Raw genomic sequence first — 12,860 nt, forward strand, 5'->3', positions numbered from 1 at the left:
GTCGGACAAGGACAAGGACATGCTCTCATTATAACGAACTATATTTCTTAACATATCTTCGATGACCACGTAAGTTATATATGTTGATTTTTACAACTTCATAATTTTTTTTAGGTAATTCTAATTTATTAATTAATTCCATTTGTCTTTATTTTGGTAGGTTTGAGATTCTTATCCCTGTCAACCCCAATACAAAGGTCAAAAAGTTCGAGACTCCCGACCACGCTTGATTTCATACCAAAATGACATGCAGATGGTTGGCGGACCTCTCCACCATTGTTTACATGTTTTTGGACCTAGCTTTGATCCGTACCTTTGTGGAGAGGTGGCATGAGGCGACCTAAAACTTCCACTTGTCGTTGGGGGAGATTATAGTGACGCTAGATGACATGTCCTGTCTACTGCATCTCCCCATCGAGTGGCGTCTACTCAACCACTACGGGATCATGACAAGAGATGAAGGTTCTTTGCTAATTGCGGCACTTCTTGGAGCAGAACCATAGTCGACCAGTCTATGATAGAAAACGCACTTTGAAATAGGAAAAGCTTAATGAAATTCAAACATAATATCAAAAGAATTATTAGAAAAATTACATCAATTTAGAGACTCCATCAAGTGTCTCAACTTCAAAATTAAATATAACAATTGAGACCTAAATGGTATCTCCCTCTAAGAAATGTTTAGATGTTAAATGAAAGAGGTGACTGAGAAGAGTTTTTATAATTTTTTTTGCTATCTCTTGATTGGTCAATGTCACGTCATGGCTGCACAAGTGGACAATCAACTGATGCAGAATACTTGACCACCAACCGATCAGGTAGCAGATGTCGATTTTCAAAATTTCTCTAAATTTTTTATTTTTATAAGATTCGCTTCTTAAGTTGTAGAATGAAAAAATTGAAAATTAACAAGGGCTCGCGAGAAACGCATAACACTAAAAGAAATTCTCTAAAAACAAAAAGATATAAGAAAATGGGCTTCTAGCAAAAAAAACATGGGCTTGGCCCATGATGGGAGAGAGAGCGATTCGACCAAAAAAAAACTGTGTAGCAACTAACAACAGAACAGTGCGCACGACAAGAAGAAAAGCAAGCATTGGCCGAAAAGAGAAGAAGAAAGAGCTGTGGCAGTGAACGTTGGCACTGTTTCTGAAATTTTAGTATGTTGTTCTTTTCATTGTACTCATTTTGTTACTGTTTTTCTCTTCGATATAACCCTTGTTTCTACACAGTTTTCTTCATAACTCAACGCATCTTAAAAATTATTTTCTAATTTTTTTTTTCGAGTAGGAAGAAGATTGAAATAAGAAACAGAAGCAAAAATGAAGATGTTAAACTCGTTCAACGCTAAGGTAACTAATTTTGAAAATTCCTTGTTATTAGAAAATTGTTTATTCAAATATGCATGCCAAGTGTTTGTCAAAATGCACTTGTTATTTGGTTTATTAAAATCAGCGTTACATGGGATGCAATTGAATTTTGTTTGGAATTGTATTTTCAAAAATGTTGTTTTTGTTTTGTTTTCAGAGAGCTGCAGCTGGAATTAGACGCATTAATCTTGATGGTCTCCGATGGCGGGTTTTTGATGCCAAGGGCCAGGTGAGTCTTCGGTTTTTGTCTGTTTTCTTCTTCTGAATAATGAAACAGGGAGTGAGTCTGACTAAATAATAATTGTGATGTAAAACAGTTTTTGATTCTTTTACGTATCTGATTTTAGAGTAAGCTTCTGTTAGACTTGTAGAATATGTTATGGTTTTGCATTGCATCTCGAGAAAGGAATAAAATGCGAGATAGTAGGTTAATGAAATATGAAATGGTTCCCAATCATTTAGCTGATCGGCTTGCATATCATGTAGTGTACTAGTAGGTTTGAAAGTTAAATAAGAATAAGGAAGTAGAAACACTTTAAAATAGTAGCTGTTCCCATATCGTATACGGTATACATGTCGGATGCTTCTTATATTTTGTAACTTTTTGCATTGATTTTTGAGTCATACCAATACAGATGTGAATACTATAATAACTAAATAAATTTTAAAAAATTTTAAAATTTTTTTATGCCTATAATGACTGGTGTTCACTTTTTAATCATTAATTCTCTCTTTTGGTTAAGGAGTTGTTCTTTATGCTAATTTTATTATACGTGTCTCGCCCTAATTAAAATGTGTTGTATCCCCATGTGGTATTTGCCCTTTTTAGGTGAAAAGTTACCCTCATAATAGGACTAGTCAATTTCACTCTAATAATCTAGAATGAACGTAAATCTTTTGCAACATCTAGTTCTTAAGCTAGTTCAGATGAGAACATATATTTTATCTAAATTATCATAAGTAATTAATTACTTATTTCGGAAGGTTAAGCCATGAACCAATATTGGCGGAACATTCTGAAACAATTTATTGGGTGGATTACTTATAAGCACGTGCTATTTGAGATTGTGTAGAAAATTCCTTCGACTTTTTATGCACTTTTGGCTGGCGTCTGGACTCTAGATTGTGATCTACTACTGAGTGATTCACTAATTTGAAGTCATAAGATGATTTTGCTAATTCACATGTTCCTCGTGTAGATCCTTGGGAGGTTAGCATCTAAAATAGCTACTGTAGTTATGGGAAAGGATAAGCCAACTTATACTCCTAATCGTGATGATGGAGATATGTGCATTGTGCTTAATGCCAAGGATATTGCTGTTACTGGAAGAAAACTTACAGACAAGGTCTACTACTGGCATACAGGGCACGTTCTTTGCATTACTTCATTTTAATACTTTTTGTTAGTAGCAACGAATATTTATAATTTTAGGCTTCTTATAAATCAAATGGTTTTATTCAGATTTAGATGCCTGTCTTTTAAGAAATTTTGCTTCCAATATTATAATTTTTGTTTTGTTTCTGGTTTTTTGTGCCACATAATCTTTTGGTATTATTCAGACTATTCTGACATAAAGTAGTGACATGTAGGTATATTGGCCACCTTAAGAAAAGAGTTCTGAAGGATCAGATGGCCAAAGACCCTACAGATGTTATTCGCAAAGCTGTTCTGCGCATGCTGCCTAAAAACAACTTACGTGATGTAAGTGCTTTAGAGACCGATATTTTTAGGATTTTTTTTAAAATGAGTATGGAATTAAATTACTGGTGCTCAGAATGAGTGTTTTTTCATTGTTGGTTTGAATTTTGCTAGAGTAGAGTCCTATTTGAGACCAAAAATAGAAATTTTCGAACAGTATGAAATGACATTGTAAGGATGCTTGATCATGATTTCCAGAACTTATTCCTACCATAGGAATCAAGTCTAATGAAAGGGACTTGAGGGTATCTTTAGTGGAGAACAAAATTGATATTGTGGTAGGAACTAATGGTTTTCCAAAACAGTGCCCTGCAGGTAGCATTATAAAAACCTGTGGATTTCTAAAATATCTCTACAATTATACTTCAAAAATAATTGTAAGACCCGAAAAAATACAAAATTATAAAATATATTCTTGTAGGTTCAAATCTTTTAGAATCTATTTCTTATAGTCTAACCCATAAAAGTCCATGACCGTTTGATGCCAAATTACAATTCAAAAGAACAAAAGAAAATAACGAGGACAGTGTCAATGCAATATATCCTTTAAAATTTCACAACCATGTTTCTCCCGTAAGAATCTCAAATTTTCACAATCGTAGACAGTAATCCAGCTATTTGGAGTATGAGACGAGAACTATTCATCCTATGTTGCGGGAGCAAGTGTCTTGACTTATTTTTCTATGGATTCTAAAATAGCAGTCCTGTAATGACACTGTTGAACTTTCTGCTGTCGTCCATTCTAAATGGTAAATTTGGCAACAAAAAAACCACTTTCATCATTCCAAATCAATCAAATATAAGCAAGTGACCTAAATTTCTTAGAAAACTTTTAACCACCAAAACTTTTACCTATAAACCTTGAATAGTGTAACAAAGCAAGAGTATGTTCATATAAAATTCCTAATGATGAACTCGGAGAATTTCACTTTAGAGTTCAATAGAAGGTTTAGGGGAGAGTAGTTACCAAATTTTTGAAGGTTACGGCATCCCACAAGCCTTTGTGATGATGTAGAACGGTACTAGTCAACGACCTAACAATGAAAGTCGAACTACAGGAATGGCATTGTGTACTCCAACATGAACTGAACATGTGACTTTTTTGTCGTTCGATCTACTAGTTGTGCCACATGCCAGCCAACTTCCTGATTTGTTGTTTCTTCTATTTATCATAGGATCCAATGTTTAATGTTTAACTTAAGTACTTTGCTTGCACTTTGTTTTATAAAAGAAAGAAGGGCATTAAGGAACATTGCTATCAATGTATATAAAATTCATCAGGTCATTTTCATACATGTGCAGAGACGAAGGTTCAATGACCTATTGCTAAATAATTGTTTTCTTGATAGCTGTGGTTTTCAATTATTTTTCTTTTCATCTTAGAGCTTATTTCTTGTTCTCTTTAATTGGTTATACTACATTGAAGAATTGTTCATCTAAGTTGCATTATCTTTCATTATTGCTAATGTGTGTAGGATAGGGACCGGAAATTAAGGATCTTTCCTGGCAGTGAGCACCCTTTTGCTGATCGGCCACTTGAACCTTATGTGATGCCTCCTAGGACAGTACGAGAAATGAGACCAAGAGCAAGGCGTGCAATGATTCGAGCACAGAAAAAGGCGGAGCAGCAACAAGAGAATGCTGAGCAGCGACAGAATGCTGAAGATATGAAGAATGGAAAAAAGAGTGAAGCACAGGAAGAGAGTGCATGAAAACACTATTTCCTCATGGGGATTGGTGCTGACCTATGGGTTATCCTTTGAATGAGAAGTAGGCTTTATCTGTTTTCTTTTAGCAAGTCCTATAATGTAATACTGAACTGTGTTTGAATTATTTTGTTTTAAGGTCTCCTAGTAAGAGTGTTGTTAAGAAGAAACTGTGTGTATTACACAATCTTGCATCTTTTTGTGATAATGCTTCAAGTTCAAGCCAGAAAGTTTAAATCATCAGACTACCATTTTGGCATTCTAAAGGTACATTTGGCAATTGACATCATTTTTTTGGGACTAAATTTGGCATCAATTTTAATAGTCCAAAGATGACATGCATGATATAAATCCTCCCAATATGTAAAGTGACAATAAAATGATTTTCTTATCATGCTCTGCATTACATCATTGTGGACTACTGTATTTTGATTTTACTTCAGGTCTTTAGAGAATTAAGCACTAGTTTGTGACCTGGTTTGGATCAGGTCAGTGTGTGAATGCAAATGGAAATTGAAAACATGTCAAACTTGTTTTTATTTTTAAAGTGATGCTGGCAACCTTATCCCACTGCATAGAGAACAGGCTTTGGGGGAGCAGAGTGGTGGAAGCCACAAAACCACAAAATTGTATTATTTCGTCTCTTCTTAAAGACAAAGACATGTATAAAAAAAAAAAAAAAAAAAAAAAAGACAGATGAAAAAACTAATTGTGGATATTGTTGCTTCTTTGCTAGAAAATTTCTTAAGAAAATCAAACTTAATTGAGTGTGAAGGAGCTTAACATGGCTAAACCAATAAAGGAACTAGAAAAAGACGAAGGTTATAAGAGATTGTGACTCCTTCAAATATTTTTATAGTAAAGAGGAGTAAGCTCCAAGGCTACCATCAAGAACCTTCATAAGAAGAACTTAAGAAGCATGGTGGGAAATTGCTTTACTTTTAGCAATTTCATATGATGATGGGTTGAAGAGGATGTTTGAGGCCGGTGCTATACACGTTCTATGATTTCTTCAGCCACCATCCGAATAGGGTGAAATATTTTAAAGTGTAACACGTTGTAAAGATCAATCATAATTTGAAGGACAAAAAGCTGATTAGAGAAAAATATTTACTTGTCTTTTTGGTATTTTCCCAACAGAAAATACTATTAAAGGCTTAAATATATTTTGGAAATTCAAATATACAATTTTGTTTCAAGTCTTTCTTTAATACTCGCAATTACATCACGGTTGTCCCAATAAAATTTGCTAATGTTGAAATTTGTCGAGGTATTTGTTGGTCAAGTAGTTAGTGGTTAGAATTTCATCTTTTAAAGTGAATAGATGAGAGTATCAGAGTTCAAACCCCGGTCCTTAGAATAACACATAATGTCTTTGTCAACTGAGGTATGCTCACATGAGACTAACATTGCTATGTAACTTATATTTCACCTTTTAGTTATTATATAACTTACTCCCTCCGTCCCAAAATATAAGGGAAAATTGGTCAACTAAAGTTGATGTATCTAGTCCAAATTTTTAACCAAATACATCAACTTTCTTTGACCAATTTTCCCTTATATTTTGGGACAGAGTAGTATATTCGAGAGACTTTGTGTATTGTGCATTTAAGAGACTACAATTATTCGAGAGATTAAAACTATTTGAGATAAAAACAAAACAATAATAACCAAAAGAAAAAAAAATTATAATTTTTTTTTCATAAATTATCATTTACTCTCATTGTTAATTTAAAAAATTGAAAATAAAGTTACATTTATAATAATAATTTATGGGCATAGTGATTTTTGTTTTTACCAAAAGGATCTATAATATTCCCTTTGATCTCATATACATAAGTAAATTTTTACATTTTAGGATGATTCAATAACTAATATATCTGATACATATTATAGACTAATGGCTAGTCTCGTTTGACCCAGCTTTTTTTAGAGTTTATGCAAACAACTGATGCAATATAAATTAGGTTTTGTGCTATCTTATAAGTTCACACTAGTGAAAATTGTAATTTTATAAGCTATTTTATCATAAACTACCATGACAAACTTATAATAATATATAAAAATTTCATAAGTTGTTTGCATAAACTCTAAAGCTGAGCCAAACGAGCTCTAAATACATTAATTGTTGAATGAAACTAAAAAGTAAATAAATTTGTTTATATGTCAGATAACCGATTATCCCAAAAGCTTAAGCTATTAGGATAGAGTCACATCAATGATTTTATATTATTACTAACACGCCCCCTCACACAAGAGCCCACTTGGGTTTGAAGCGTGGATAATGCATAGGGTTATCTAACATATGCTTAAATTTCACTTTTTAATTAGAAAGTGAGGGGAGCAGGGAGTCGAAGATCGAACTCTAGACCACTTAGTCATATTCTAAACTTAAGCATTTAGAATAGAGTATCTGGATAAACAATTTTATATTATTTCTAACATTATAATAAAATAAAGGGAAAAGCTAAAATAAAATACCGTATACCCAAACTCATAATATATGTAGTGTGTTTCACGGTTGGTTTACGATACAAAAGGAGACAAAACTTTATTCTACTCCCTCCGTCCCATAATGATCAAGCTAGTTGACTATGTCACGCATGTTAATGCATAATTTTGACGATTAATATTTTTAATTGTATAATAGTAAAAATTATAAAAATATGATATTTTGAAAATACTCATCGAGATGAATCCAACATCTTATATGCTAATATTTGTTTTTATTTATTAGTAAAAAAATATGGTCAAAATAAATTATGGGAATAGTGTATATAGTCAAAATGACTCACTCATTTCGGGACCGAGGGAATATTTAGTTAAGAGAAGATTGGTTGATAAAATTTGCAGCGCGTTTTGATCTGACTGAAACTTCATAGAAAAAAAATGCACAACACAACAATTTCCTACGTTAATGCGGTAACTTGTTTCTTGTGTCTTCTTTGTTCTAATTCTAATTGTTCCTTTAAAAATGACTAATTCAAACTTCTTGCCTCTTATTGCACGGAAATTGTCTGTCCCTCTTAGGTCTATAAAGATTTGATTTCTAGTTCTTATTTTCTCCCATAGTTTCAAAAAAGTAATAATTACAACAATAATTGCTTCCACTAAAAAAACATCAATAATTGCTTTTTCTTATTCTCTTTTTTGTGTTGATTATTACATTTGATTTGATTTTCATAATGATGAGGTTTAGAGCTATCACTACTAAGCTATATTCTTCATGCCTTTTAGCAAATTCTAAACCATTCCTCACAGCTTCTTCAGCTATTGCACCTTCCTTTCTAGTTAAAACTTTTGATGGATCTATCATTCCTCAATTTCAAGGTAATGTTTAAATATGAGTTAGCTTAGCATGTTGATGTTGCTAGCTAGCTCAGTGTGGATAAACAACTTAATTAAGAGCTTGTAACATAAACACTTATTATATAAGTGCTTATGTATAAGCTATTTTTCTAAAAAAAGATAAAATTTAGTCAAACTGTTTTCGTAAAGAGCTTATAAAAATAAGTTGAAAATAACTTATGATAAGTTCAAATAAGCTATTCCAAGAGACTTTTTGGATTGAGTTATTTGAACTTATTTACTGAGATAAGCACTCGTGAGACAATTTGGTAGAACTCGTGAAAATAACTTGTGATATGTACATAAGCTATTTTCAATTGCTATAGGAATAAATGACTTATACATAAGTACTTAATTGAGCTATTTTTCCTAACAAGCGTAAATAAGCCCTTAATATTGTTATTGTTGTGCTTAAGCATTCAAATACTAACTTGTCACCCCTTTTAGGCTCCAAGAACAATTCTCTTTTCCCAAGAGTATATATGTCTGCTTCCTCAGCTTTATTGGATGAGGAAGTAAGATATAAAGGTACCATTGAATTACTCAAAGCTGTTGAGGATCAACATGGAGGAGTTATTATAAACATAGATGAGCCTATGGACTCTTATGATTTTGCTTCTATGCTAGAAGATTCCTTATCACAATGGAGGACACAGGTAAATTTCAAACCAATTATAATCAAAATTGTGGTCGCAGTTATGCTGCAATCTTTAAAATTAAGAAAATTGCGGTCGCAGTTATGCTAATTTTGGAGTCATAGCTTAATGATAAAAAAATGTGGTTTATTTTTTTAGGGAAAGAAGGGAGTGTGGATCAAATTGCCTAGAAAACATTCATATCTTGTGGCTTCTGCTGTTGAGGTAAAAACTTTTTACTTTCTACTGCTTAGATATACTAGAATTCTTAGAAGTCATTTTGTGATGATTTAAATAAAATTCCTTGTAATGTAACATTGTGTTGATATTTTTATAGGCTGGATTCAAATATCATCATGCTGAACCAGATTACTTGATGCTTGTATATTGGATTCCTAATACTCCTAATACCATTCCTGCAAATGCTTCTCACCGCATTTCTATTGGTGCTTTTGTAGTCAACGCCAATATGGAGGTAATTCTTCTTCATTTTTTACATTTACTAGATTAAAAGTGTGTCTGGTGTTTGACAAACACAGACCTGTTATCAGCGTCGTCTATGTTTGTCTATAGATAATAACTATTTTGTAAGAGATTCCATGACCACATGACTATAAGCATTCAAATTTTTTATTTGACTAAATTTGGACTATTTGGCAAGACTCCATATTTCAAAGATGAGTTGTTATTTTCATGAACCTTGAGTCAATCTCTACCTTGATTTGGTCATTATCATTAATAATACTTTTTGAACTAATAAGTGACCATTTAAAGTCTTTAATGTAAGTATATAGTATACTGATAATAACATAATGTTTTGTTTTTATTTTATAGGTCCTTGTAGTTCAGGAAAAAAATGGGAGATTCAGTGGCAAAGGAATATGGAAATTGCCAACTGGAGCTGTTGATGTGGTATGTCAAAAGATTATTATTGATTTTTTTTAAAACCTTTTGAAAAATTAGTTTTTGATTTAATTTGAATTCCATTTGCAGGGTGAAGATGTTTGTGATGCTGCAATTAGAGAAGTCAAAGAAGAGACAGGAGTAAGCAAAAATATAGTAAAATTAAATACTATATAGTTTAACTATATTTAATATTCTTTTACCCCTTTCTAAGGCCTTTGATTTTATTCTTTGTTTCAGATTGATACTGAGTTTGTTGAAGTTTTAGCATTCAGGTAAGAGTTAGATTAAACTATATCATCATATACTCACTCCGGGTTTTATATATAAACAAATATTTCTTTTTCAAATTCATCGAGTAACTGATAATGTATGGATCAGATACAACAACTTCTTAATAAATCTGAAAAAAAAAAAGAGTTTTTACTTATATAAAGTAAAAATTCTTTATATAAGTAAAAAAAAAATTTACTTATATATGAGACCAGATGAAGTACTATGTTTTTGGAACATTAAGACCATCTCCAATGGTAGTACCATTTAGAACTTTTTAAGAGGTGTTGGGTTGGAAGATTTGAGTACTTATTATGTACTATTATTAAAAAATAATAAATAAGTGATGTATACATGTGGGACTGAGATAAATACTCAAACTTGGGGAGCTTCATTGTGGATGCTCTAACATGGATGAAACATATTTGATATTTTTCTTTGAAATTTCAATCTCGTACATAAGTGATCTTTGTTTTTCTGATTATATTAGGGAAAGACATAACTGTTTCTTCCAAAAGTCAGAGATTCTCTTTATATGCATGTTGCAACCTCATTCCTTTAACATTCAGAGTCAAGCTTCAGAAATTGAGGATGCTAAGGTATTTATTCTAATAGAACAATTAGCATTTAATTATCCATTCTTAATCCTTACATTACAAATACAAAGTTTATATATCCTTACATGCATTTATTTGATGATACTAATTCCTAAACAAATAAACTTAAAATTGCTATTCATATTAAATATGTTGGCTAAATTGCACTTTTGAACCTCTAACTTTTATAATAGCACTTTTAGCCCTTTAATTTTAGCCCATTATGCAATCCAACATTGATTTTGAACAAGTCAATGCATACACGGATAATGACTCGAATGCCAAGTCAGGAAGTCAACGCACACATGAACAATGATTCACATGTCATGCCGACGTGACATGTGAATCACATTGTCCACGTGTGTGTTGCCTTGATCAAAATCAGTGGGACCAACCTTTTACAAAATAGGCTAAAATTATGGGCCAAAAATGTTATTATGAAAGTTATCGGGTCAAAATCGCAAGTTTATAAAAATTAAAGGAAAAAATGCAATTTAGCCAAATATATTTTCCTCTGTGAATTTATGATTACATTACTATAGTTTTACACATTTCTTGAATATGTGACCTATATTCTAAAATTGTATTTTTATGTACACAACTATAAATTTAATGTGGTTTTTGTATTCTTTAATTTCAGTGGATGGCAATTGAAGATTATGTAGCTCAACCTTTTCTCCAACAAAATGAGCTATTTGACTTTCTTACAAAAGTAGGCTTATCAAAGTTGAAAGGAAAATACTCTGGCTTTTCTACCTTACTTACTAGCACTTCCTCTTGCAAATCTCATGTCTACATCAACAAAAATGATTCTGCCCATTTGTTAACTTCCAAACATCAGCAACCTTAATTGATCCATATCTACTTGCAATCATGACATTGGCACTTATTTCATTTATTTGATTTATTTATTTATTAAGGGTTATAGCATTGTGCAGAAATTTCAAACATAATTCAACAACTGCCTAGGTCATTATTCAATTCCAAAGCATAGAAATAATGCTATCAATTTTTTATTTGTTCATTCATTCATTCAAGTCTTTCATTCTTTGTGTATAGGAATGCTAATTTGTTGGTTTATTTCTTCACAAGTCAAGTGTCAACTATAATATAGTTGTCCAAATTATTTATTGTGCCTCATAGGCTATACCATTATTTTTGAAATAAGTATAAGGCTCATCTTGTTCTTTTTCTCCCTTTTATTTATGATGATCATATGATCTGGCAAGTTCAACAAATACAAACAATTTTATTAACAGAAATGTTTAGTCGACACAAAAATTGCACCGTATAAAATCAAAAATCGTAAAAATACGGTCTTAGGGCCGGATACCAAGTTTTCAAAAATAAAATCGTAAAAATACAATTTTTATATTATTTTTCTCTTTGTTCTTGAATTACATACTGTGCTGGGTGTATTTTATACCACATACGGTGTAAAAAAGTTTTTTGTCGGAATAACACAACACATATGCAAATTCCTTACATTTTCACCATATATAACTTGGTAGGTGAGAGGGATGTTGGAAAATTGTTCAGAAATTTTACCTTGTTGAATATTGACCATTATTTTCGAATGGAATGTAAACGATATGATCATCAAAGATTTCTTTTAATTGTTATTAGATCTTGGATAGGATCAACCATTATTTATTTTTTTGAACAAGAAATGATCCATTATTATTTATTAATCATGTAAAATGTTCAATATAAATGTGATTGAATTGTTTATCTATTTACTATTTTATAATGGATTTGTGATTGGATTGTTGAAGTCAACAATTAGTGGTGGTGCTATTGTGACGTGGAATTTAAATTCTCTTTTTTTCTATTTATTTACTGTAGTTTAACACCTACCCTTCTCTATGCTGGACGATGTTTTCTCTCCCCACCCCCGTGAATCTTTTATTCCCCTGAATTTACAATTTTGTCCTTAAAAAAACTTCTGTTCGTAGAAACCGAAGTTTTTTTTTGCCTTGAAAGCAAATTTCGGTTTCTAAAAACCGAAATTTACTCTGAATTTGCACTAGTAAAAATCTGGTTTCTGCGAACCGAATTTTTCTGTAAGGGCAAAATTGGAATATTGGAGGGTATAAAAGATTTACGGGAGGTGGGAAGAGAAAACATCATCTTGGACCATGAGGTGAAAGACAGCTAGATGGGCTTGCATTGACCTAACCTAAAACCTTGAAGAGAGTTTCTTTTTGCACCTACTTCTGTTGTTTCCTCTTTGAATTTCTAATAATATTTTTTTTCGAATTTTAGAATTCGAATATCATTTTACACGTTTGAATTCTATAATTAGAAGGCTTCCTATACATTTTGAAATC

The 12,860-nt window shown here is 31.8% G+C and overlaps 2 protein-coding genes across 3 annotated transcripts; both read left to right on the top strand.

The window, feature by feature from the left end:
* Nucleotides 1-1,002: 1,002 nt before the first annotated feature.
* On the top strand, nt 1,003-5,080 carry LOC123911307 (50S ribosomal protein L13). Its single transcript, XM_045962708.1, has 6 exons — nt 1,003-1,160; nt 1,291-1,352; nt 1,528-1,599; nt 2,570-2,736; nt 2,961-3,072; nt 4,545-5,080. The coding sequence occupies exons 2-6, from the start codon at nt 1,323-1,325 to the stop codon at nt 4,779-4,781; spliced, it is 618 nt and encodes a 205-aa protein (XP_045818664.1). The 5' UTR covers nt 1,003-1,160; nt 1,291-1,322; the 3' UTR covers nt 4,782-5,080.
* A 2,565-nt stretch (nt 5,081-7,645) lies between these two features.
* LOC123910835 (nudix hydrolase 2-like) lies at nt 7,646-11,428 on the top strand. 2 transcript variants are annotated; one of them, XM_045962108.1, is made up of 9 exons: nt 7,646-8,105; nt 8,571-8,779; nt 8,918-8,983; nt 9,096-9,233; nt 9,593-9,670; nt 9,752-9,802; nt 9,902-9,936; nt 10,425-10,533; nt 11,171-11,428. In XM_045962108.1, the coding sequence occupies exons 1-9, from the start codon at nt 7,961-7,963 to the stop codon at nt 11,378-11,380; spliced, it is 1,041 nt and encodes a 346-aa protein (XP_045818064.1). In that variant the 5' UTR covers nt 7,646-7,960; the 3' UTR covers nt 11,381-11,428. The 2 variants fall into 2 exon arrangements, with proteins under 2 accessions (XP_045818064.1, XP_045818065.1); XM_045962109.1 differs by having other exon boundaries at nt 7,648-7,697.
* Nucleotides 11,429-12,860: the final 1,432 nt, after the last annotated feature.

This window comes from Trifolium pratense, linkage group LG2, assembly GCF_020283565.1.
Source record: "Trifolium pratense cultivar HEN17-A07 linkage group LG2, ARS_RC_1.1, whole genome shotgun sequence".
In the NCBI taxonomy this organism is placed as follows: Eukaryota; Viridiplantae; Streptophyta; class Magnoliopsida; order Fabales; family Fabaceae; genus Trifolium; species Trifolium pratense.